Source organism: Scyliorhinus torazame, chromosome 21 (genome assembly GCF_047496885.1).
Source record: "Scyliorhinus torazame isolate Kashiwa2021f chromosome 21, sScyTor2.1, whole genome shotgun sequence".
Lineage (NCBI taxonomy): Eukaryota > Metazoa > Chordata > Chondrichthyes > Carcharhiniformes > Scyliorhinidae > Scyliorhinus > Scyliorhinus torazame.
Genome location: NC_092727.1, coordinates 124,090,561 through 124,117,629, shown reverse-complemented (window position 1 = coordinate 124,117,629; position 27,069 = coordinate 124,090,561). Strand labels below are relative to the sequence as shown.

The 27,069-nt window shown below is 44.4% G+C and overlaps 1 protein-coding gene across 2 annotated transcripts; it reads right to left on the bottom strand.

Annotated features, from left to right (window-relative positions):
• On the bottom strand, nt 1-27,069 carry LOC140398611 (polycomb complex protein BMI-1-like). Of its 2 annotated transcripts, none has more exons than XM_072487455.1 (10): nt 26,735-27,069; nt 16,270-16,398; nt 9,656-9,752; nt 8,943-8,998; nt 8,793-8,843; nt 8,025-8,133; nt 6,209-6,251; nt 4,027-4,125; nt 3,862-3,942; nt 1-2,124 (listed from the first exon to the last, which is right to left on the bottom strand). In XM_072487455.1, exons 2-10 carry the CDS (start codon nt 16,379-16,381, stop codon nt 1,804-1,806), a joined length of 969 nt encoding a protein of 322 aa, XP_072343556.1. In that variant the 5' UTR covers nt 16,382-16,398; nt 26,735-27,069; the 3' UTR covers nt 1-1,803. The 2 variants fall into 2 exon arrangements, with proteins under 2 accessions (XP_072343556.1, XP_072343555.1); XM_072487454.1 differs by having other exon boundaries at nt 26,647-27,067.

Sequence of the window (27,069 nt, the reverse complement as noted above, 5' to 3'; positions counted from 1 at the left end):
TTCCTTTCAAAACTTTATTCAATATGTTTTTTTTTGCTTTAGAAAATAAATGGATATTGTCATTATTTGAACCGAATGGCGGTCATACCATTCTACAATCGGAAGGTTATTTTTAAACATGGGAAGGTGTTTATAATTAAAGTAAATAAGCTTCTAGAATGATTTAATAGATTTATCAAAACATAAAATAAAATTTATGAAACAATATTCATTCTGAACTCATTTGTTTTGTGCTGTTTCGGCGGAACAAATAGTTAGCAGGACAGATTTATCACTTCATTGCTAATATCAGTGGTTCGCTCACTCTCACGCTATTTTTTTTTCTCTCTCTCTCAACAACACACACACCAAACTAAGAAAATGTGAGCACTAAGATGCTAGATTGGACAGTCGACTCCAGTTAGTTCAATAATTAAGGGGGGAAGGGATCACGAAGCAGCCAAACCATTGGGGGGGGGGGGGGGGAGTGTCTTAAATTTTGGCGTGAATATTTGATTATCACTGACATTGTTTGAAGACTTGCAACCTCCATGAAGTAGAAGAAAGAAAGGAATCAGGAACAATGCACCCAACCCATTGTCCACAGCTCTGGAATGCGCCGCTGTCATGTTAATCACGTCAGCTGAACATTGACAGCAATGGTTTGCAACGCAGTGATTCAGAATTGCATTCCATGCACATCCCACTCAGAAAAAACCATTCATATAAAACAGCTGAATCTACCTCCTTTGGAATTGAAGGGATTCCAGAATCTAGCCTTTATATTTCCAGTAGACCTACGTTGTAAACATCAGCAGACTCCGAGTGGGGAAGGTAGGAGTGATAAAGGCTGCCCTGTTTTTCCACAATCAGTAGTTGGAGAAGGCTCGAGTTGAACATTGAACCTTCTGGAAGAATTTCTCTTTCAGGACTGGAGGTGAGTTAAGAGACCCGGCTATTTTTGTGTTGAGATCAGGAATCATTGCTCAACAGGCGTTATTTAGGGTTTAAAGCAACATTGGTGAAATAGGTTGCATATTCCACTAGTTTGAAGTATGCACTGAACAGGTTACCTCAGATTTGAAGTTAGAATGGAAACTATTCTTTAACCCACGCCAAGTCCCATGAAGGTTCTGAACAATGGTTCTCTATTATTTACATGCACACTTGTCTCAGGGGTTTCCACTGTTTTATCGGCCTGAGACACACTCGAGAGAGAGAGAGAGAAAAATACCCTCCTCCTCACGTTCAGAGAAAGTTTTTTTTGCTTTGCATCTTCCAACACGTGACTTTCCTGGATCTGCTGAACTTTAATTGGCTAAAACACCATCCATCTGAATGAGACCGAAAGTCAATCGAGATCACGTCGACACAAGACCTATTGGAAAACTCTGTTCCCCCTTTTGATTTAACAATTACGGTTAATGAGGCTGGCTTTAAGGCAATTTTTCTTTTTAAATATACAGGGTTTAGAAAAAAAACATCTACGCCTGATGTCTCAGTAAACACACGAGGCGGCCAAATTGTATCCTGCTCCTTCATTGAAGAGGAATCGACTATACTCGACATCTGCAATGGGAGGAGGTGCACAGGCCGCCCAAGAGTCGTTTGGGGCTCCAATCCGGAGATGTGTTCTGTCCCTTTACATTTACAAATCTGTGTAGGGAATACAAATGTTTCTGACAATAACAATATTGCTAAACAGAATATATATATTACATTTAATAAACGGCGCAGGGAGCCAGTTTGATGTTGGCCGCACCGTGTTTAATATACAGGCCAGTCCCTTCTGTTGCTTTATTTGACATTCAGTTGGTTGCGCTTTCAGCAGGAAGCCGGGTCTGCTGAGCCGTTAACAGTCACTTTGCGGCCTCTGCCGACAGATGGAGGCATCTGGTGACAGTTTGTGTTGCCGTTCACGATGGAGGCAGCTGCGACTGGGTACTGCGGGTTGGGGGACAGTGCCGGCGTGCTGGGGCTGGGCATGGAAGAAGACGTGGACGGCACGGCGGCTGGGCTGCCCTTGTCGCTCACCGAGTCACTCTCCGAGTTCATGCTGGTGTTGGCGAAGTCCTCGCTGGGGTGACTGAGTTTTAACCGCTTGCAGGCGGGTTGCACCTTGTATTTCAGGGGCAGAGGGCCATTCTGCAAAGGGGTCACAGAACAGAAGCGTTAAGGTGCATGTTGTTGTTAGTCAACACTGGATATAACATGGAATACAACTTAGACACGAATGTCGTCCTCTGAACAAGTCTTTCCCGGGACACCAACACTTCGGAATTCTACCCCTCAGTTCTGTAGGCCACCGCTCCTCCCCCCGCCCCATCCTCACAAATAGAATCGAGGATATCTTCAAAGAGACCGCCATTACTTCTATCTATCCTCACCTTCTCCCTATTCTTTTTAACTTGGTTGTGTCCTTCTCAATGGACCTTGGGCTGTTTCTCATTAAAAAGCCAATGTTGCTATTATATTAAAATGACCAATTCTCACATCCAGCCCCTCATTACTCTTTAATCTCAGAGCCTCCTCTGCTCAAGCACTGGAGGGTATTCAACAGCTATCATAAAACACACGAATGTTCACTTTACTCCAAGGTTAGATGACCAGCTTTGAACGGGTGGGGCACGGGTTTTGAGAGACGCCAATGAAGAGAGAAGGATCGTCATATTTCTGCAAGTATTATCCCTACCCCTGTGAGTGTTAGTGTGTGACTTTCAAATATTGAGGGGGGGGGGGGGGAGTGGTAACAATTGTCTGGGTGCTTTCTACATGTGGTGAAACCTGGAAATTAATTAGATTTGGGGTTTGGAACTGGCACATGGCAGATAAATATATTTTTATTTATTTCAGCGATCAATACAAAAGGCAAAGTGGGAAATATATTCTTATTGTATTGAATTCATGTTGATAATTAACTTGCAAGCTGAGTTAGTATAATGCTAAACATTTGTATTGACAGTCAGAATAGCTGGTCAGTGTATATTACAAGTCGAACAACCAATCTAAACAAATGTCCCCCCGTCCCCCGACCCCCCCAAATATGCAAGATTAGAATTTAACATCTGCAAAAGATGTGGCTGCTCATTGGACTTAATGTACTTTGGTTGGGACAGAATCTGGAAAATTTGAGAGTGCCCGTTTGGCATTTGGATAATATTTTCAAAAAGCGTAAAGGACAAGTTCAGGTAACATATACACCTGCACATCTTATATTGGCTCCGCACCAGATATCTAGCCCCATAGAGCACAGCCAATGAAATTAACAGATTGACGTGAATTACCTCAGTACTCACAAGGTACGTCACCGGTTTTATATAGAGAAACAAATGCAAATAGAATATGTGATAAAGCTAGCCATTGGCAGTGGACTAGGTGCGGGTTAGAATGTTCCTCTACTTGGATTCTCAACCGGGCCACGGGCCCAGGTCTTGCTGTTCATAAAAACAAGTTTCCTATCAATAGGGAGTATACTCCAAGGACTGCAATATCCTCTTGCTCACGCCTGGGTGAACAGCTGAAACCTGGTTGGCTGTTTTTCTGTCTCTCAGATCACCCGAGGATTACCTGGAACAGGCACCTCTGGGAGTGCAGAGAAGCCAGCATTCATTTCAAAGAGCTAAGAAGGATATATATTTTTGAGGACTGTGCGGTCACATCCAGTGTATGAAATGGCAACAATGTTCTTTGGCAAGTACACGAATTAAACTCCATCCACCTGTTCTCCCAAATTGCCTATATTCAGCCCACTCACACACACACAGATGTACACATAAACATGAACACAACGAGCATATAGATGCATACACACACCAGTGCGTTTCCCAATACAACTTCACCTAAATGCACGACGCAGATACCCATAAGAAAATGCTCAATTACCCGTCTCCAAGTATAGATGTATGCTATATCCATGAGTGTGTAGTAATCTTTGAGAGGTTCGTCTTCGTACATAACGTCAATCTAGAATCAAAACAGGCAGATTTCAGCCAAAGGTAAGAAACGGAAACCGGATTTCAATTTTAGTTTTTTAAGCTCCACACTTACTCGAAAATTGCTGGGAATGTCCATTTTATTTCGTAGAAATTTCCCCAAATGCATCACCGTCATGGCGGCTGGACACCGCAGATACCGTACACTGTTGGCCTAGGGACAGGGGACGATAAACAAGAGTTGATGAATCGCTGGGTGAGATCACCAGGCAGGTGAACTCCGCCAGTAAGGTGCGAATTCTGGGATTGTCAAGACAAATCTGAAACTATTAGTATTTTTTAACCACATGGTCTTCGAGTTGACAACATTGGGCCTGACAACCTGAAAAATACCGAGCTCGTTATTCGGTCATGTTGGTCAGCTTTGCTAAATTGGTAATCGAGGTATAAGCAGCTTTACTTTTCATGACTTGGTATCTATGACTAAAGATACCCATTAATGTTCAGCGCCTAGTTCAACCAACCGAGCTCACTGCAACAGCTGGCAACGGTCAACAGTATCAATCAACACCTTCACTCGGTGCACCAGTGATAATGTACTGTGAGTTACTCAACATGCTAATTCAAGCATGTTCTTTCCAACGCTGGAGTGAAAAAGCCAGATAGACGTGGGGGTGAATGCACTCCCAACATCTAGTATTTTCAAAAGATCCCAGAGCAAATGAAAAGCGATTTGGTGATTGTAATGTCAACAAATGAACAAAGAGCACATCTTGGAATTTCTCTCTGGTCTGCTCTCTGTTGCTGGAATCATTACACAGGATGAAGCCAAACTGTTCAGTAATTAGAAAACGTGCACTTTCGTTTAGACTCAGCGAGCAACAGTGATTTGAGACACAGTAACTTGCTTACAAGAAGGACTGCGACGAATGTTTGATTTAGGGACAAGACGAGTGCCTTGTACGAGTATGACGACATTAGGAATTGTATGGTTTACTTTAAATTCAGTAAGAATTCACCTGAGGAAGGAGCAGTGCTCCGAAAGCTAGTGTTTGAAACAAACCTGTTGGACTTTAACCTGGTGTTGTAAGACTTCTTACTGTGCTCACCCCAGTCCAACGCCGGCATCTCCACATTATAAATGGATAGACAACTGTACATCCCCAAAGGGACAGAGTGACCTCATGGTTCAGAAGGAAAGCCGATCAAATATCGAGGCCCTTTGCAGAACTTCACTGTCTTGGTATGACGTGGAGCTTACAATGTCAAACAGGAAAACCGAATTTGAGTTACTTTCAAATGCTACAAGGGGATTGCCTTTAATTAAAGGAGAAGGAAATATTGGTCTGGAGGTCGAGAATCGATTTAGCGATTCGCAACATTGAGCACTGCAACGGAAGTACTGGAGAAACAGCCAAGCCGCTGCTCACCAGTCTTTCGTGAATTCCAACCCATAAAATAAACCTCAGGACTCAATGTCGTCCTTGCAAAATGCCTCCAGCCTCTTAGCTTCATAATCTCAATGTAACCATTGTTTTCAAAGCGCGAAGTTCGAATCTGCCCTGGAGGAGCCCCGTGTCTCAGATCTAGCCAAGTATCCATCATATCTGTTTAAATATAACACCATCGATGGATAATGGACAATGAAATTTCAATATAGGCCTGAACATTCTCAGGTACTTTCGTCACCTTTTATTGTTTAACTGTATACGGTAAGCTTCTTTGTAATTAAATTCTTAAACGCAACTACAAATAAATGATGGGAAATATTTGGATAAATAGTTGAAGGCGTGGGTGGGGGGGGGGGGGGGGGGGGGATTTGCGGAATAGGCCGGGGAGTGGGATTGACTGGATAGCTCTTTCAAAGAGCTGGCACAGTCTGGACGGGCCGAATGGCTTCCCTCCGTGTTGGGAGAGTCTATGATTTCGATGATATTAATCGAATCTGAAGTCCTGCCGTTCTGACCTAGTATCTACCATTGAGAACGTGTCCTGGTCTTTGGCTAATAGTTTAGACACTGCCGGAAGTGAGCTTATGAATATTTTACGTGCTCCGGAAGTGTTCAGTTTACTTTCTATTTGGACGGGGCTGGAACACTGAAGAAAACCAAACTGTGAAAAAGAGATTTTGCTATATTCAATTGAAAAGATTAATCCTAGCAATAAGCTCAAATAAACAGAAATATAAATGTTTGACCCTAACAATTACATCTGCAGCACACCAGGCAACATGCTCACAGCAACTACATGTCATTATTTCATTCAAATTCAGACAAAAGCACTGATAAATAAATTACCTTGTCCGTGTCTTCAGTCTGTGGAACCTCTTTCTTTTCTGACCTTGATCAAGACAAATTGGAACAGTTTGGATTAACCATTTTTTCATCAAAACATTTACAGATTTCAAAAAAACTCTAAGCGTTTTGAAATGCCTGGAATTGCTGAAAATATAAGTTAATTATTTAATTAATTTCAAGGCCAAGAAGTCATAATCCTTCATTAACAGAAGAGAAAAGTGGGACACTTTCTCGTGGTTTGTGGAGTAACATTTTGGGTTCAGTTACAGTAATTCCGTCTCTCGCTGAAATAATAAGTGGAATGTTTTACAGCTTTGAGGGGTTCGTCTCTTCAGGAAACACAGAGCAAATTAAATTGAATTTCTGTTAATTTGGGTAGAAACCCAGTTGCCATTGTATTGAATCTGCAACATCCTGCTTTCAATAAACTTCCTGGCAAATTGAGAAGAAAATCATAACATGGAAAACTCTTCGCGGAAAGCTTGGTTGGGCGGGCAGGTAAGTGAATGTGTTAGGCAAATATATCATTTGCAAAGGAAAAAAAAGAGAATAAAATGGATGAACGTGCATACCGACAGTTTCACCACACTCTTGTAATTCACTTTCAATAATTCCCTGTACCTTAAAGTAGTGAAATGTGACAGCGCTTGTAAAAGTTACGAAATGTTGTAATTGTTAAATATTTGCTCATTGATCTACAATCGCAAATTGAGGATCATTAATTAACAGGAGGATATTTAAAGATGGATTGACTCAGGTGAATGGAGAAGAGACCAGAGTTTCTCTCCATGTCTTATCCAATATTCAACTCGCAATCGACCCAGACTGAACTGGTCATTGTCAAATTTCTGTTTGTAGGATCGTGTTGAATGCAGATTCATGCGTTTCTCGACATTATAACAGTGATAATCCCTTCAAAAGTATTTAACTAACTTTGCCCTTTGAGGTGGGTAAAAGTGCAGGTTCCTTCTACTGGATTATCCTGAAGGAGATTCTTAGACAAACTTTACACCAATAGCAAAGTGAAGCGGACTGGTACATGGAATCCTACAGTGCAGAAGGAGGCCATTTGGCCTCTCTTAAGGAGCACCCTCCACCACTCCCCCTGTCCTATCCCCGTAACCCCGCCTAATCTGCACATTCCTGAACACTAAGGGGCAGTTTATCACGGTCAATCCACCTAACCTGCACATCTTTGGACTGCGAGAGGAAACTGGAGCAACCGGAGGAAAGCCACGCAAACACGGGGAGAAAGTGCAAACTCACCCGAGTCCGGAATCGAACCCGGGTCCCTAGCCCCGTGAGGCAGTAGTGCTAACCACTGTACCACCGCGCCACAAATGCAGCAGGTCCAGCTATACAGCATAAGAAAAATGTTGTTGGGATTACAGGGTAGATCAATTATTATCTGAAGGAGATGTTTGGTTCCTGCTAACGCGAGACCTCTGCCCTTCCATTTTAAGCAATGAAAATCGCAAATAACTTGTTGAGGCTAATGGATTCGAGGTGACCAAGGCAGATGAATAGAAAAAAATGGGTGGGTATCTTTCAGCAGTTATCTCACAACATTGGTCTGCTTTGTTTTTATTTTGTTCTAGTATGTGAACTTTTCCTGTCATATATAGAAGCGTCACGATAGCCAAGGTCCTGTGGGTCCCTGGTGACCTGTTAAACCATGTCAGTGTCACAATAATTAAGTGATCTTATATTTCTGTACATTTCAGTGTAAAGCTATGGAAATTCGTACTGCTGTTAATCCGGAAGATGATACTCGAGGACCATTCGAATTAAAAGCAATAACTATAATTCAACTTACTTGTTGCCTTCGTAAAACTCTAAAGACAAACTGATGATTTCATCGTCTGTAATAATTCTTTTCTCTTCTTCTGTGACTTGCCCACGGTCTTCATTTGAACCGTTTGTGACTGCGTGGGAGGGAGGTTAACACATACACACAATTACATACTTGAATTTGGAGTTACGAGGAAGATGTAGAACGCCCAACAAACTTATTAGTTGACCCCAAGTTTACAGAAGCTCAGGCTGACAGATATTAGAAATCAAGCAGAAAGAACGGCACATAAGGCCCTCCGTAACTCAACCGTCTGTTTAGATTGGCGGCCAAGAGCTTTTTATTTCACCCCCTGTTCGTCCGGGTGAGCTACTCGGTTCCCGGAAGTGTGTGTGTTTAAAAAAAAAAGAGAAATGCAATTTTTTTAAAGTGCGTAAAATATAACACTAAATATTTCAGATTACAGGCTGGGTTGCTCTGTAGAATGTCTGCCTGCACGGTTTACGGAGCATTGTATTGTTTGGGAGACAGATGCAACAGAAAGCTGACACTATGTGGCCGCATCAGCTAACAGCACAGCCCTTTGACAACACAAATATAGGACAATCATTTTTCAATTGTGAACTATAAATAAATGGTTACCAATTCATGATTCCGCAATTAGATTGAAATTGACCGTGCTGTTTGGAAATCTAAGGGTGAGGTGGGGGAGGAAGGGGGGGGGGGCAGGTTCCCAGGGCAGTATCAGATTTGCAAACCACCTTAATCCCCTATTTTCAAATAAACATTTACCATCTGCTGAGGGATGGGCCGCATAGAAGTCTCTCCGCCTCTTCATCTCATCTGTAAGGCAAACAAAGCCAGCAGAACAGGTTCAGATCCAAAATGTATACAACTGATGTGTTTAAAAGAGAAGGTAAAATGCGAGGGAACGTTACCTACCTTTGAAAAGGCCGGGAACTAATTTATAAACTATGTCTTGTAACGTTTTATCCGCCCTGGAACAGAGGGGAGGACAATGGTTGAAAAGAAATGGATGGTAATCCCAGGAACATCCAACATTTAACAAGCCTTCTGATAAACTTGAAGATATGAAATGTCAGAAGAGGTCGTTGCAGCCCAGTTAATCGCGGAGCAGGAGTAAACTAGGAGAAGGAGGAGGAGGCCATTCGGCCCTTCGAACCTGATCCTGCTATTCAGTATGATCAAGATGGATCCTCGATCTCAATGTCATACTCCCGCTATCTCCCCATAATCCCCATGCCATTAAAATCTATCTTGTTCTTTAATACATTCAATGACTTGGTCTCCACGGCCTTCTGTGGTAGAGAATGCCACAGATTCACCACCCTCTGAATGGAGGCATTTTCCCCATCTCAGCCCTGACTGGTCTACCCCGTTTCCCGAGACTGTGATAATAGGTCAAATATAACTTTTCGCATCTTCAATTCTTAAAAGTGCAAGTCACATTAAAGATAGAAGGGAGGCTTATAAATCGTTTATATTTAAAAAAAAAGTTCTCCCAATATTCGCAATGCTCTGTATGAATAGACAGGCTAGTGACCCAATGTTTCATTCAGAAAATAAAACACTCGAAGATTCACATTCCCAACCACGGATCCCAGAAGAACAGAACATGTGACAACAGGACTCACCTAATGCTAAGAAGGGGCCTAGTTTTGTGAACCTGCACATCGCAAATGGGACAATATTTGTTGGTCTCCAAGTAGCGAACGATACAAGTTTTACAAACTGCAAGGGTTGAAACAAGGAAAAAGATATTTGTTAGACAATTTTATAAATTCGACAATAGAAAGTATACGGGCATAACTTGAAATGTTTCTGATCAGTTTCTGTTAACGTTGAAGACTTTGGCTTCTTACAACCTTTCACTGCTGTATTCTTCGTTGTGTGCAATGACAATATACAGTCCTGTTATTGGGTTTACTGCTATTCTCCGGCGTTTTACATCTGAGGGTAGCGGCACATTTGAACTTTTCTACTTGTTTATTATTCGGTATGGCTGGGGCGGCAGTTACAGTTCGACCTGGAGGTTACCAGTCCATTGAAGGGCTCCAGCTGACGCAGTGTGAATGGTTTCAGGCCAGGGGCTCAGTGCGTGGGCGGTGGTCTGACTTGCATGGTCACAGTCACGCTTTGACCAGTTCCTCATGTTCCACTTGTGTAGCAAGTGACCGCATCTTCTCCGGCCCGTCCTCAGGCGGATGAGGGAGGGAGGCAGCTTGAAGACAGTAAAAAAAAAACACTGGGAATGCCTCTGCTGACGCGGGTAGGTCTAGCTGGGAAATCAGGTCACAACAATGTGTCCTTTTGACACAATACAGGACTCTGGTAGGTTCGAATTGCTCACTCGCAGCGATAGATATGTCGAGTTCATATTGAGGACATTCTTGTTTAAAATAAATCCTCAGCAGTATAGCAACAGGAGGGGATTGTTGTACTCCTCCGGCAACTCCCAGACAATGTGAACGTGGCTGATCAGATTAACTCCACCGACCTGCCCTGACTAATTAACCATTAACGCCGCTTCCACGACACAACTCCATCAATCTCAGTATTAAAGTTTCCACCCCAACCAAAAATGCTTTTTGGTGGACAGAATTCCACATTCCCTCCACCCTCGAACCTCTGATTAATCAAAAATGTAACTTTTTTTGAGAATCAGACAACCCTTGGTTCACATGTTGTACTTTCACAGTGAGGCATTTCCATGTCATAATGTCCCCATTCTTTCTGTATGCTTCAGATAGTCTGTACCTATCCCTCATTGTCCTCGATTACCCAGGACGATAACACGTTACAGATGTGAAGTTTGATAGATTTGTTCGGCATGAAACACAACACATGGAAATCCCCCCCCCCCCTTTCCTCCCCTCGCGCTAGCAGTAAAATCAATCCTGGTATCATTTCTCGCATTGCAAGGACTCGCATTCAAAGTATTGTCTTGCATCTTTGACTTTGTCTATATATATGTTTCTGGAATCTACCTCTCCATTCACTTGAGGAAGGAGCAGTGCTCCGAAAGCTAGTGATTTCAAACAATCCTGTTGGACTTTAACCTGGTGTTGTAAGACTTCTTACTGTGCTCATTTCTATAGAACCAGCGAACGGACTTGGTCATGGAAATCTCCACACAAAGCAGTGAACTCCGGAGTATCTGGCACGCTCCAGCTTTAGGACAAGTTAATAAACTCTCCGAGTTTTCCGTCACTTCAACCCCTAATGGATCATTGCTTCTCAAAACACTCCTGACAGTTCAAAGGGCCGACCTTCCGGAATCTAAACACGGATTACTTTATTGTCGAATGCTGTCATTTTGGGGGGAAATGTTCTTAAGCAGGTTAGTACCCCTGAGTCTCGGTCAAGCTTAGTTAGATGTGTGTGCACGCCAGCAGGTTGTGATTTGGAAATCTATGATGTAGGATTGACATGGTGAGGGAATTAGCCTGGGCAGCTTGGCAATGCTGCAGCTTCTAGCTACTCCTACCATGTGACCTGCTGATATGTCACCGCTCCTCTGTCCTGCGCCAGCCTCACCGGCCCACTGGAGCTCGTCTGCAACCTTCCTGTCATAGTCATCGTCCAACTATCCATAAGCCGACAGTTCTTTCTGTTGCTCACCGCTTTGCCCTCTAGAAGAGATCTCTCTAGCTTTTCAGCTCTGATCAAATGGCTGGAGTACACCTTTCAGAGTTTATTTCGCCCTTGCTATTTCAAAGACTTCGTCCGTTTGATCGCCTATTATATGGAATTTTTAGCATGCGTCGTAGCATCCACATTTCAAAGGCCTCTATTTTCTTCCACAGACCTTTACTTATTGTCCAGGTTTGGGAGGCAGACAGGAACGTGGACGGTGTGTGGCATCCTGAGGGTTTTTTTCCTTGTTACAAGCTTGAGATTTTTTGTTGTAAACCCATCCTTCACCACGTTACTTCTCTACCCTTCTTTCAAATTTGGCATCGCATCTTATGTTATTGTTTGTCCGAAATAGACAAATGTAACTATTTTTTCCAGTGTGACGCCACCCACTTCAACCTTCCCTCTAGTTTCTCCTGATGTCTTCTCTCTCTCTGTCATTGTACTTTGTGTTCATGCCCCATCCATTTTCCAAAACGTATCGATTTTACTACATCTGCGGTATTTAGTGCGGCCTCTTCTGATTCTGCAAACACATCGCCCACAAGTTTGTTGTGTTCCTGCCTCCCGTTGTTACCCCAGGAAGTGCGACTCTGAACATTCGCACTGTGTGCACGCTGAACGATTCTGGGAACAGTATATGGCCTTACCATATCCCTCTCTTACATACCTGATTGTTCATCTTCTGGCCTGATGCTGGCATACACACAAAGCAATTTATAGTATTTTTCTACTTTAACACCATAAGAAGGAGGAGCAGAAGTAGGCCATTCGGCCCATCGAGTCTGCTCCGCATTCAGTGAAATCATGGCTGATCTGATCATCCTCAATTCAAATTTCCCGCCCTTATCTCCACAACCCTTAATTATCTTACTGATTAAAAATCTGTCTATCTCAGCTTTGAACATAGCTAGCAACCCAGCCTCGACAGCCCTCTGCGGTAAAGAATTCCACAGATTCACAACCCTCGGAGAGGAGACGTTCCTCCTCATCTCTGTCTTAAATGGGTGACCCCCCTCATTCTGAGATTATCCCCTCTTTATATAATCTGTATCAAAAGAAGCTTCTTATTGAAAAAGAAAACGAAACTTTCTGAAGAAGCTGAACGAGACAGAAGAGTGCAGATTAAGGGCATTTCTGTATTTTGTCTTCTTGGTTAAAGATGTAATTTTCAGACAATGTTAAGTGAAACTTTTTGGGGATTTTTTATAATTTCAGGACAATGAAGTACTTTATTTGGAGAAATATGAATTGTGATGTTAACTGCAAATGAGCCTGTGTTGGGGAGCAGTACAAGTGGAGAATCTAGTGAAGGGTCGTCAAAGGAAAGGAGAATTCTATTTACGTGGCTATCATGCCTTATAAAGTTTCCATGGCGTCCCATAGAGCTTCATAACCAATTCATTACTTTTTAGAACCTATTCACTGCTATTGTCTGGGTATAAATAGAGAAAAATAATTAAGTAGCATTTGATTACAGGCTCAACTTTAACAAATGTATAACACTGAATTTCTGTGAGCTATTACGAACTTGTAAATTATTTTGAAGTTAAGATTGCTTACACAAAGTTGGTTGGATAACTCAGTTTGTAACTGAATCTGATAGATTCAGATGTTTTTGCAAAGGCGGTAATGGATAGTTGGGATTAGATTCAAAATGTTGTTTCAACTGCTTCATGTGATTACATGTATGATTACATACACACAAATTAGGAGCAAGAATAGGCCATTCGGCCCCTCGAGCCGGTTCTGCCATTCAATAGGATCATGTCTGTCCTGATTGTAACTTCAACCCCACATTCCTGCCTACACCCGATAACATTTTGTCCACTTGCTAATCAAGAACCTATCTAGCTCTGCCTTAAAAAATATAAGACTATAATGTAAACAAAGGGGATAGGTGGTTTACTAATACGTATCTAGAATCTCTTGCACACAAGCAATATAATTGAAATCAAATTAATTACACAGAGAATAATAGATTATTATAACTAAATAGGTGCATAGGATGATTTTGAAGCATTAATGTAATCACGTGATTATGTGGTGGATAATGGATTTATGAAAATGGATAGGAAACTATTATACAATCAAAAGTCTGGAATTTCAAAATGGTCATTTAAATTCTGGGATGATGTTCCTTTTTTAAAATAAATTTAGAGCACCCAATTAATTTTTTCCAATGAAGGGGCAATTTAGTGTGGCCAATCCACCGAGACTGCACATCTTTGGGTTGTGGGGGTGAAACCCATGCAAACACGGGGAGAATGTGCAAACTCCACACGGACAGTGACCCAGAACCGGGATCGAACCTGGGACCTCGGCGCCGTGAGGCAGCAGGGCTAACCCACTGCGCCACCGTGCTGCCCTCTGGGATGATGTCTCTGACTTCAATTAAATAACTTGATTGGATTATTTTTAATTCTCAATCTTTTTTAACTGTACTGGAATAGGAGGTCAGTCTCCATTCTAATGTGTGATGCATGTCTTTAACATAGTTAGTCAAATGTATCAATGAATAATTCCAATCCGTTGCTGGAATGTTATTTTAAAAATTAATTTAGAGTACCCAATTCATTTTTTCCAATTAGGGGGCAATTTAGTGTGACCAATCCACCTACCCTACACATCTTCGGGTTGTGGGGGTGAAACCCACACAGACACGGGGAGAATGTGCAAACTCCACATGGACAGTGACCCAGAGCCGGGATCGAACCTGGGACCTCTGCGCCATGAGGCAACAAAGCTAACCACTGTGCCAACGTACTGACCCTGGAATGTTATTTTTAATAATCATTCCAGCCTCCCCAAACTGGCGCCGGAATGTGGCGACTAGGGGCTTTTCACAGTAACTTCATTAAAGCCTACTTGTGACAATAAGCGATTATTATTATCATTGTATTCTGGGTTGATTACAAACAGCGTTTAAGTGATATGAAATAATCCAGCAAATAAGCAATAAGTGATCAACAGAATGGACTGGAGTTACACGTGTAAAACTTTAAATTCAGAAAACAGCTTCATAATGATTACATAATTATCATGCAACTTCCCCAGAAAGTGATTAATTGGATAATTTCTGTTTTAAAAATAGTTATTGTCTGGAGCTTATATTTGAAATTGATACAACAAAGGTGTTGTCACTGTAAAGCTGCAATAATTTTAATGAATTTGTGTGATTAAAAAGCGATATGAAATCGGAGCAAATTACTCATGATTGGAAACGACGTTACAGCAATTACTATATGTTTTGTCTGTAACTCATGCATTAGCTAGATAGGAACAGACAGATAGAGAAAAGCTGCGACTTACCTTGTAGGGGTAGGGGCTTTAACATAATGAAAGGATTACTATGACCTCAGCAACAAGCTGAACAAAGCTCCAGCTGTTCAGAGACGTCACATGAACCGTCAGATTGAGTTACAGCCTTTTCCTCCTGTCTAGGTGCACGTTATATTTCAATCAAAGGTACTCGCGCCATTCATGAACATTGGAGCGAGCTTGAGTGAGGGCCAAAGGTCAAAGCTGAAGGGGTGCTAACGCCTACCATGGCAAAACAAAACACCTGATTCAATTTGTGACACTCTTAAGAGTGGCCTTCGCCTTGTGACACGGTGAATGGCGCGAGGACAATATTCCCTGGGTTCCATCTGGTTCACGATTAGCAAGAGTTGCGGGTTTTGCTGGGCCAGGAACAAAGATATCTCCTGGTTATCACGAGGACAACAGATTAAGTGATAGGGGCAAAACAATGCTGGACAATCTCAGCAGGTCTGACAGCATCTGTGGAGAGAGAAGGGGGCTAACGTTTCGAGTCTGGATGACTCTTTGTCAAAGCACGTAATCGGGCCTCCTGTGACAGAGACTGACATGTTACATGTCGTGGTATTGAGTTACTCAGGATTCAGCACCTTTTACCAGTTGAAACCCTAAAGTCATGCGTCCGATTGGGCCTAATAGTGTCGAAGGTAAATAAAAACAATAATGTTTACATCCTTACAATCAAGACCAAACTCAATTCACTGACCACTGTGCTGTGCAGGAGACATGAAAAGAACCAAAGGACAAGCGCCAGGATGGGCGGCACGGTAGCACAAGTGTGGCTTCACAGCGCCAGGGTCCCAGGTTCGATTCCCTGCTGGGCCACTGTCTGTGCGGAGTCTGCACGTTCTCCTCATGTCTGCGTGGGTTTCCTCCGGGTGCTCCGGTTTCCTCCCACAGTCCAAAGACGTGCTGGTTAGGTGGATTGGCCATGCTAAATTGCCTTTAGTGACCAAAAAAGGTTAGGAGGGGTTATTGGGTTACGGGAATAGGGTGGAAGTGAGGGCTTAAGTGGGTCGGTGCAGACTCGATGGGCCGCAAGACCTCCTTCTACACTGTATGTTCTCTGTCCTAAACTGTGATTGCAAAAGTAGGCATTGGCGTTCAGATTCATAACTCAAAAAAAAAACACCGCATTAAAACTGCTGCCAACATGTTTCAGATTTTTCTCACACAACCCGTCCCCTGTAGCCTGCTAGAAGTTAGTCTGAATAAATGGAAGACATCGGCATGGCTTAGAACTCGAGGCTGAAGGGTTCACATAAACCAGCACAACTTGAAGTAGACTCACATGAGTGTAGACATTCAATGATAGTTGTGGCGTCTATAAAATATCCCCCGCACAGGGCGCACATCAGATGAGGATTCAGTTCTGTGATTTTTATCCGGGTGGTTCTGTGCATTTTAGCTGCAATTTTCTCTGAAAAGGTAAAATAACATTCATGGTTGGATTTGGGTTCGGGTGTTGTGGCCCAGGTACAAGTTTAGTAACACGTTCCAAAGAATTCAACAAGAAGAACAGTAAGTATGATGCTTTTCCAACGATTTAACTTCATCAGTAATTTCTCAATCCCTGAATCCTAACGTGGAGTAGGAGAGATGTTTTAGGAAATCCGACGAAAAGCAGTCTAAGTAAACAAACGCAAGTAAATATCATAAAGAGACCGGGGACTGACTATATGGGGAAGCGAAGCCACAGATTGGGCCTAAGGTAAGGTGAAGCAAGATATGTTCACCTGAATCTTTAGAGTCACAATAATTCGTCCAGATTTTATGAAACACGTCTGCCCTAAACTGCCACAACAGACAATAATCTCAATATAGGGACTGGGACCCAGAGAGACTATAATACAACTGCTCCTTAGATCATTCAGTAATGAGCTGGATGCCAATGCATTATTACAAATGCTAATTGCTGGACGCTTGGATAGTGCGATGGAGGCACCTCAGTGCCTTAATCAGAAAACATGACAGTCAGTGAATATTTCAAAAATCGCGAGAAGACTGAGGCGGAGGAAGGGGTTCACTGTGCTAACTTACTTTTTTTAAACCGCTGGCTTCAACCATAGAATGACAAAGTTGCCTTTCAAATATTAACGCTTTCCCTGTTGCATCAAATGCACCGGGTTGATCTGCCTTTGGGAGGAAGGGTCTACAGATGCCCAAACGTTAGTTGGCTCGGTTGAAGAACAACATTATATTCGAAAATGAAATGTCCCAATCTGTACAATTGTGTCGGAACTAGAGACGGGGGTGAAATAATTGTTGGTGTCATCCTGTTGAAATGAAGAGTCCTTTTGGCGTGTATTTACAATATCCCCATATCACATCAACAGATTATTTTCTTCTCCAAGATAACGTGGAGCCTTTCATTGTGTTTTGCAGTGAGGCTCACATTTTGATTTTGTAAAATGCCATTTTATAAATTAAAATTACACCTTTTAGAAATAATTGATGTCGTTGTGAATAATAGTGTTGGATAACTAGCGGTTTACAAACATATGTTGAGATTTGTTGAATTACATCGATCTGTCCTAAGCACCTGGTGAAAGGCAAGGATCACCTGGCTCCTTCAATGCTTGTGACATTCTCGACATGAACAACAGGAATTGTGCTCTCTCCAAAGGAGGTGGCTGCCGTCTCAATCTTAAATCATGCCCCGAATGAGTGATACATTTCTCGACAACACTGGCTAACCATCCAGCAGTTACCAGTTTTACTTCAAATGCTACCTTTTTATATGCAGACGCTGTTACCAAGCAACTGTCTTAAAAGATGGATATAAATAGCAATGTGTGTATCCAATCCTATATTTAACACACGTTTCTCAAAACACTTCATCGCATAAAGAGGAGGCCTGGCTACTTTGGAAAGTGAAGCATGTTGAAAAAATAATGTGATTGCCTTCCTTTGTAATCAAAGCCTGTTAGTGTATTGTGTCCCCTCACAATCTCTGAAACACGGAACGGGGTGAGGAATGTAGGACAGGTGAATGGTGCAGTGGAGATCCTCACATGTGGCATCCAACCTTAAAACAGGAACAGAGGATATATTTTATCCTGGGGAGTGTGTGTGTGTGTGTGTGTGCGGGGGGGAGGGGGGGGGGGGTTGAATGGCAGGTGGGCCGTTGGTTGCTTTCATTGTAAATAAGACGATGGTAGTAACGAGGCCATTCATTCCAATGTTTAGCATGTGACTCCCATGTTCAAATGCAAGCGACATACACCATCTCTGACTACCGCTTAGTTCCAATTACAGCACCAGCAGCTTCAGAGAGAGGCGATAGTGTTGGTCACCGTGGCAAAGTGCAATGGTCCAGGTGCAATCCAGCATGGCAAACAAGAGGCTCCTCTCGAGTTTACTAAAGGTTCTAACTGGCGCTGCTTTGTGCGCGCGGCGAGAGCTGCAGATGGAACGGGCAGGCAAGAGGCACCCCTCAACCTTAGCAATAACACTGCCCCCTCCCTTTTGTATCCCTCAGCTCAGCCACTGCCATCGATTATCGAAAGGGACGATTGAATCAGAAAATATCGAGCGCTCCCTGCAACTGAGGTCGTCATACAAACTCGCCACTGAATTCTTCAGGGACAGAGGAGGGGCAGGCTGCATTCTCGATGTCACACAACACTTTTACAATATCATTGTCTTTGCTTAATCACATTTATATTTTTAGTGAGTAGTTCCAAAACTTTGAGGGGAGAAAAAGGTCTGAAAATCACAGGCTTGCAAATATTCATTAATTTAGCATACAGTTGAATTAGAGCCTTAGGCAGAGAGGCAGTGTGTGAGTTTGAAAATATTATGGGAAAGACTGAAGGCCTGAGAGTTACACCTTTCGAAAAGCATCAGAAGGATGTGTCACATTCTGTCGTCACGCGCGATTTGTATTGAAGCAGGCACTGACAACGTTGTCAGTGCATCCTCTTTGTAAAGGACCTGGTACATATTGCAAGGAATATGCCAATGAAACACACACGGATACACACACCTCTCTCTGTTAACCCCAATGGAGCCTCGGTAAAACCCCGTCTCTGTCAATCTAGTAGATACGGTACTGGGCAAGGTCAACCTTCCCCGTTCGCGGCCTTTACCGGGAGTTGCCCGGTTGTCCTGTGTACCGCAGGTAGCTGCCCACGCCCTCCGCTTGGGAGAGCAGATTGCTGGACACGCCACGCCGGTTGCAGGCTGGAAGAAACGATTCCCACAAGAAGAGTGCCCATTTCGATGGCAGGGGAAGGAGGCTAATGAAAACACACGGGGTGGACGCGGGTTGCTGTATTCGATCCCACCATCCCTCGCCTGCTGGTTCCAGGTTCCCACTCCCATCGTACAGTACTGGTACAAGGTGGGAACATGTGGCCAGCAGTAACCTGTAGGTATGAGCAGGGATATTTCAAACCCCGCTTCATACAAGCTCTGCACACGTCCTTTCCGCTCAGGTTGCTGACAAGGAATACTTACCTAACCCCTCTCGCTTTCACTCACTGTTTTATACTCGGAGACCATTCTGTGTCTGTCGTTCTCCTCCCTCTCCCCCAACACACACACACGCGCGCGTTTTCATCGCCATTGATCCGCGCACACAATCAGATAAATGATCCGATCAACATTTGGCATACAATTCATTATGCAGAGTATTGGCTGCACGGGGCACCTACATAGTCGCTGAAATCGATGCTGGGGAAAGTTAATATCGCTTTGAAAATGCAGCATCACACCCCTGCGGCCGGCGGCTGAAACTGCCACGCGAAAAAAAAATGTATATGAAAAAAATAAAGATAAATAAAACGTTAAAGCAGTAATCCTTCAAATAATATTTTTTTTTAAAGGAAAATAAACAGCGACATAACTTGGGCGTGTCGGTGTCATGACGTGCATAGCGGCTCCTGTCCTCACTTCTGGTTACTATAGCGACATCTTTACACTTCCTAAGGTACTCCCCGACCAAAACAAGTTGTAAACAGAACAACGAGTGGGGAAACTCGCCTTGCTGTACATAATATTCAAATCAGCCCTTTGCAATCAATCTTGGGAATCAACACAAAGCAGATTCAGAAAGTCAATTAGTTGAGAGGATCGCCAGTTTGCACTGTGTGTTTGGGTGTGTAAGTGTATTTGCCATTGTGTGTGTGTTTGACAGTGTGTTAGTGTACATGAGTGTGTTCGTGTGTGAATGTTTGAGGTGTGTATGTGTTTGAATATATAGGGTTTTTAATGAGTGCGTGTGGTACTCTGTAACAGTTAGTGTGTGTGTGTTTCTTGGAATATGTGAGTTTGAGTGAGTGTGTCTGTTTGTGTGTGTTCAAGTAAGTATATGTGTTTGAATGTGTGCTTCAGTAGTGACCATCTTTGAGTGTTGTTGAGTGTGTGAATTTGCGTATGTTTGAGTGTTTGCATTTGACTGTGTGTATCTGAATGTGTTTGAGTGAGTTTGTTTGTGTGAACGTGTTGTGTATTTGAGTGTGTGTCTGTATTTGAGTACATGTTTCAGTATGTGCGTATATGAGTGTGTCTTTGAGCATGTGTTTGAGTGAGGGTATTTGAGTGAATGTGTATGTTTAAGTGGGTGTGTTTGAGTGAGTATGTTTGAGTGTATGTGTGTTTTACTGTGTGTATTTAAGTGTGTGTTTGAGTGTGTGTGTATTTCAGTGGGCATTTTTGAGTGAGAGTATTTGCTTGTTGGATTGTGTGTATTTGAGTGTGTTTGAGTGAGTGTGTGTGTTTGTGTGTGTGAGTGTGTGTGTTTGTGTGTGTGAGTGTGTGTGTTTGTGTGTGTGAGTGTGTGTGTTTGTGTGTGTGTTTGTGTAGTGTGTGTATTTTCAGTGTGTGTGTGTATATTTCAGTGTGTGTTTGAGTGTGCATGGTTGTGTGCGCATTTGTGTTTGAGAGTGTATGTGTTTGACTGTTTGTATTTCAGTGAGTGTGTATTTGAGTGTGTGTGCTTGAGTATGTGAGTGTGTTTAAGTTTGTGTGTGTTTCAGTGTGTTTAAAAATAAATTTAGAGTACCCAATTCATTTTTTTTCCCAATTAAGGAACAATTTAGCGTGGCCAATCTACCTAACCTGCACATCTCTGGGTTGTGGGGCGTAACGCACGCAAACACAGGGAGAATGTGCAAACTCCACACGGACAGTGACCCAGAGCCGGGATCGAACCTGGGACCTCGGCGCAGTGAGGCATCAGGGCTAACCCACTATGCCACCTTGCGTTTGTTTGTATTTGGGTGTCTATGCTTGAGTGTGTGTTTGTGTGTGTGTGTTTGTGTTTCTGTGTGTGTTTGAGTCTGCATGTCTGTGTGTTTGAGTGTGTGTGCGTTTGAATGTGTGTGTTTGAGTGTGTTCTATTTGTGTGTTGTGTGTATGTTTGAGTGTGTTCTATTTGTGTGCGTTTGAGTGTGTGTGCGTTTGAATGTGTGTGTTTGAGTGTGTTCTATTTGTGTGCGTTTGAGTGTGTGTGTTTGAGTGGGTTCTATTTGTGTGCGTTTGAGTGTGTGTGTATCTGCATGTATTCGGTCTGCAGGTGACGCTCTTGGTTGTCCACGTGACCGAGTTACGTTGAAATCTATATTTATTGTAGTGGGAAGCAGATAGACAGTTTGACCAACCAACCCATTGACTGGCTGGCTGGCTGGCGATACTGCTGCAGTAGCCGTACCGGGACAGGAGAGGGGGTGGAGTACATCCTGCTATCTACCTATATCACGGGCTTTGGTTGAATCAAGCTTGTGACTGGGCAAAGAAAACAATGATTGCAGCAGGTCTGTCAAAACAATGCTCGAGAGTTTAATAACGGATACACTTCTCCAGTAGCTCATTTGAACAGCAAACTGACTGCACATAGGATTGGGGCTGGGGTGAGGGGGTGGGGGGCGGAGATGGTCGGGAACTCGTTTTTCCAAAAACAAAAGTGAGATGCAACAGCATGACCCAGGGGTCGGAAGAAACAGCTGTTGAGGGAGATGTGAAATAAACAAAACAGCCTGTGCTTGTCTTGTTTTTAGTTAACTCCTGCAGGTTGAAGGTAATTGACAAACATTGCTGGCTTGTTTTGAGGGCAGTGATTTATCTGATAAGTTACCAAAACCGGCAGGGCTCTGCCAGGATTGTAAATTCAGTTTCAGCGGATGCAGTTCACACGTGACACTCCCCTGACCACCCTGCTTCGCATCCACGCACCTCCCGCCCCCCCCCCCCCCCCCCCCCCACCTTCCAAAAAAGTTGATCTCAGTGAACACTCCATCTTCGGCCAGCGGTAGGACACTTAGAGGTTGGAGGTCACAACGCTTCGCCTGCGTGTTCCTGTCAGAGTCAATACATTTCTTTACTTAACTCTAGCGGTGGATTAGATTTCTCGCCTATTCAACGCTGCAAAGCAGGGCAAGCAGCAAGGCACCAGCTAAACTTTCCAAATCATCACAATGCGACAGGACTTGCCGCGAATTTACTGCAGCAACTGAAGCAAACCAACCCCTGTTAAAAAGAAACGCACCTGCAGATCAGGGATAGTTTCTTTAAAATTGATTACAATTTTTGCATCAGGGCGTAGCTACAGTGAGCACAAATTTTACCAAAAGTCACCCTTTCGGAATCTTTCCCTATCACACAAGCTGCACCTCCAGGTGAACCAGTAGAAATTGAGTCGCCCTCGCCGACTGCTGGCTGAATGATCCTTCGCTTCTCAATAACGCCACGTAAATCTGTCCATGAAATCACAACCATTTACCAACTATATAACATGCACAGTAACAACAATGGCGGCTTCTAGCTGACATCTATACAAAAGTGTTGCTCCCTAAATCAATGCAGCTTGATGATCTAAATCTCTAGTTTTTTTTAGACGTAGAGTGCATTGGTGGTTGTTGTAGCAACGGACTGCTGTACGAATGTACAAAGTGTGTCTCCTTTATACCTGCCAACGTCCAATGTGTGTAACATTTATGTAGAAAGCCACACAGTACCGTGTACAGTCAGATCCTAAACTGGAGTACATGGATTCCTCCAAGTACGCCATGTGGGCCTTCTGATGGGGAGGATGATGGTCAGGAATTAATTGGGACTTTTAAACAACCTGTCCTGTTAGAGGGGTGTGTGTTACATAAATAGTTTTAAATCAAACTCAACTTGGGTCAAGATTACAGAAGTCTGCTGAAGGTGTTAACTGTAGGGTTCCAAAATCCATGACTTGTAATGGGTCCCACATGATGTAAAGCTGTTGAGGCCTACTACAGTGCTTGCAATGGAGATGCCCCCCCACCCCCACCCCTCCCCATAGACACGCACATACACAGCGTTTCATTCCTTGTCCCCTATGACCCGTGAACTTGCTTTGCAGTGCAAGTGCATCCCAGAGTTTAAAACTGCGCAGCCTGGCGGGATGGTGGGAGTGGCAGTAAATTAAAACCAGAGTCGCTCGGCCCGACTCTGTCGCTTACAAACTAATTTGATAAACTCCAGCTGAATAGTTGCTAACCTGTTACTGGGGTCGCGTCGGTGATACGTTTGTCGATAATGGTTCATAGTTTTTCTTTTAAAGCTCAAGTTATTAGATCAGGACCGACTTATCCGTTATCTGGGAGGTAAGTGGACAAATGATCAAATGCATGTAATTCTGTGAATGTTTTAAAATTGAATGTTTTCAGGAGCTGAGCTGTGTGAGGCCCAATTTAATCCCATGACCTAACCCGCAGAATAATTCGAGTTGCCAATTGTACGGGTTGCTAAATGTGTCAGAAGGTAGTCTGTTTCCTTTTGACCGGCCTACGTGTGATTTAATTTCGACAATAAACCCAATTTTATGTCTGATTCATTTCCAGCCGAGCGTCAGACGTGTCATTTCACTGGAGTTACAAAGTGGCAGATCTTGATAAAAGACTGGCGGGAAAAACAAGTCGGAGAGAGGGGGGAGATCCTTTAAATAATACACTTTGCAAGTCCAGGAGCTGAACACTTAGAGAGAAAAATAGTCTGCAGTTTAATCAGGCGAGCGGTATTACTTTAAACAGTACTTTAGACAAGTTTGTGCCATTGGCAGTCATTGAGGCTAAGGAACACAAATTAGAGGAATTCTGGCGTGAGTTTGGGGAAAGGAAATTCTAATCCGTTAGTTCGATATGACAGCCTTATTGTGTTTAGATGATTATACATAACTCTCTATGGTCGCGGTTTGCTCCAGGTCACTCAACGCTGCAGATTTAGCGCCAAAACGCCATTCACTTCTGTCATTTTCCTTGATTGTGACAATGAATTATTTATTGTCGGGGGGATCCGCGGCGGAGGAAGGACTTGGGTCTCCACCGCCGACCCCCACACTCCTTATCCGGCACCTAATGCGAGTCGGCAGCGGTCAATCTTCCGCTGACTCTCCGTTCGACGCAACAGCGGGAAGGACACGTCGATCAGGGGTCCCCGTGAAGCAACACTGGATGGAAGTATCGGTTACTTTACCAGGCAGCGTGGCTACTCCCGCAGCAATGGCTGGAACCCGGATATACTATACACCAAACACGTGATTTTTCTCAAGCTTTTTGTTATATATATTTTTTTTAAAAAAGAGCTGAATCACATGGGCTTTCGGGAATGGGACACCCCCGGGATGTGTCAGAGAGACAAAATACAGATCAAACTGTTACTCCCTCCAGAAGGTGGACACTCCATTAACTCGTTCCTCAACACCTAACATCATCATGAGGGTAGGAGGAGGAGGAGGGGGGGGGGTGGAGAGGCAACATCAGCAATTTACACCTTACACCCGACCACATAGCAACGCCGTCCAGCGTGTCTAACAATTTCCAGACGAATTTGGCGTGTGAATAATTTCCTCCCGTATGAACAGACACTTGGAGCCGGCGGGTCCTCTCTCCTGGCTCAGCTATTGATGAGTTCTTCTCCAACCTGTGCCCTCATTTGATTTCTATGCGTGGGGGGAGGGGGGGGGATTTGGGGGAAGGAAGGAGGAGGGGGTCCAGGTGGAACTGCAGAGACAGGCGCAAGCTTCTTGCAACGAGGCATAAACACGTAAACACACTTACTACAGTGTCTGCCTCAAGTCTAAACTCGCGCACCCTCTCCCTGGGAGTAAAATATACATTAAAAACCGACCTGGGAGCCGCAGCGATTCTCCACCCCGCCCCACCCTCCCCTCAAAGGGAAATGTTCCCCCGTTTGCGGAGGTAAAACTATTCCACTCGTTTTCCTCCCGCCTCAAGCCCCTTACTCCAGCTTCCCGGCTGTTGTTACAAATTGACTGCAGGAGGCTCACCGCCGAGAGGAGGCTATGAAATATTTTCAAAAAACGCTGAGGGAAAAACTAACACCACTCGTGTCACCATCCCTGGCAAGATTCCTCAAAGCCAGGCACTAACCCGACAAAGCCCAAACTAGAACCACATTAAAGTCAATTTCATCCCGTCTCCCAAGGTTACACAGTTGCACTTAATAATATTTCAATTTCATCTGCAAATTTCCACACAGATATACTCGTGCATTCGGCTTTAAGATGGAAGGGAGGTTTAAGGGGTGAGAATCTGGGAAATAGTTAGTGTCCAGACTACATCATGGGGGTGTGGGGGGGAGCTTTCTGTCCAAAACACACAACAGACTCATTAAAAAAGGCGATTCAATATCGTTCCGTTCTAACCTCTGAAACCGCTTTGCATTTTAACACAAGCTCCTTGTGTGCGGGGTTGTGCTGAACACAAGCTGGTGTGAGTCCGTCACGAGCAGACACAAATAAAAATACAGAGCACACGAGGCCAGTGTGTGTGTCTGTCTGTCTCCCTTTCCCTGCCCCTTGTCCCGGGGTAGCTAACAACTGGAAAGGTTTAGCCCGGTGCAGCCGCACTGACACAGCCGGGCTAGAACAGGGCGAGATATCCTGGCCGACTTGCAAATATTTCACCAGAGGACCCGGGCGAAATAAGTTCGTAAAAGCGGCGGGCTGAGCGGGATTGAGCCGGGACTCTCGCTCTGACAATCTGCACCCTGCGTAGATGCCGATTCTATAAAATCGCGGCGCTCCCACCCGGGGTAAAGTTGAAATGGTGGGCGAAAGCAGGGTGCCCGCCTGTCTGCTCCACCGAGCAGGCTTCCCGAGCTGGGCGGGCAGTCTTTCCCAAAGCTGCCCTGGGCGATTGGGAAGGGGACTGGGATGCAGAGTGAGCGGGGACTGCGAGCCGGCAGTGGGAGGTGTGCAGCCGCGCCGGGGGAGCGGGGCTACGCGGGGAGGGGGACGCCATTTGGAACTTAATTGTGTGCCGGGGAGTGCGAAGGGTGCCCGGCGCTGGGAAATTCGGCAGTGCTAAAACAGAGAGAGAGAGAGAGAGAGATCGCAGCAGGCTGCAGACACAGGGACACAACTCCAATTGTGCAGCAGGGGGGCTGGGGGCTTGGCCGGGCCGCCTGCGAGGCGGAGGGCACGCCGGGGGCAGGCCGAGCGGCCGGGGGGCAGCACAGGCACCGGGGCCACCGGCAGAATGGGCACAAAGAATGAAAAGTAGCAGGTCAGGGGAATTGAATTCAATGCAAGCGGCCATCTTGAAATACAAACAGCAATAGCGGGATGTCAACGATCTCCACCACCAATTTCGTTCAACTGCAGGCATCTGGCGGGCCCGGTGCCCCCTCTGCCAGGCTGGCCGGCAAGCAGAATATTTTTTAAAGCGGCCCCTACCTGATGGCCTGGCCCCCGCCGTCTCTGGTGCGATTAATCGAGCGAAGAAGGCAGTGTTTGGCTGGAGCTGTTACTACACAGTACTCACACAAAATGGCTTTTTTTTCAGCTCCTGATCGACCGCCCCGTTTGGTCACGTGGGTTCATTCCTTCAGGGTGTCCAGAGGCATAAATACTGAGTGAGAGAGAGAGACAGAGAGAGAGAGAGACACACACACACACACACACAGGGACAACACAGAGGGAGACACAGACAGGCAGCAAGCGAGGACAGGGGGAAGGCTGCGTGGAACACACAGGCAGAGAGAGACTCTCACACGGACAGAGAGAGAGAGAGAGAGAGAGACCCACAGGCACACACCCTCACACACACACACACACACGCGGAGGGGAAGAGACTGGGGGAGGAAATCCTGCGATTTC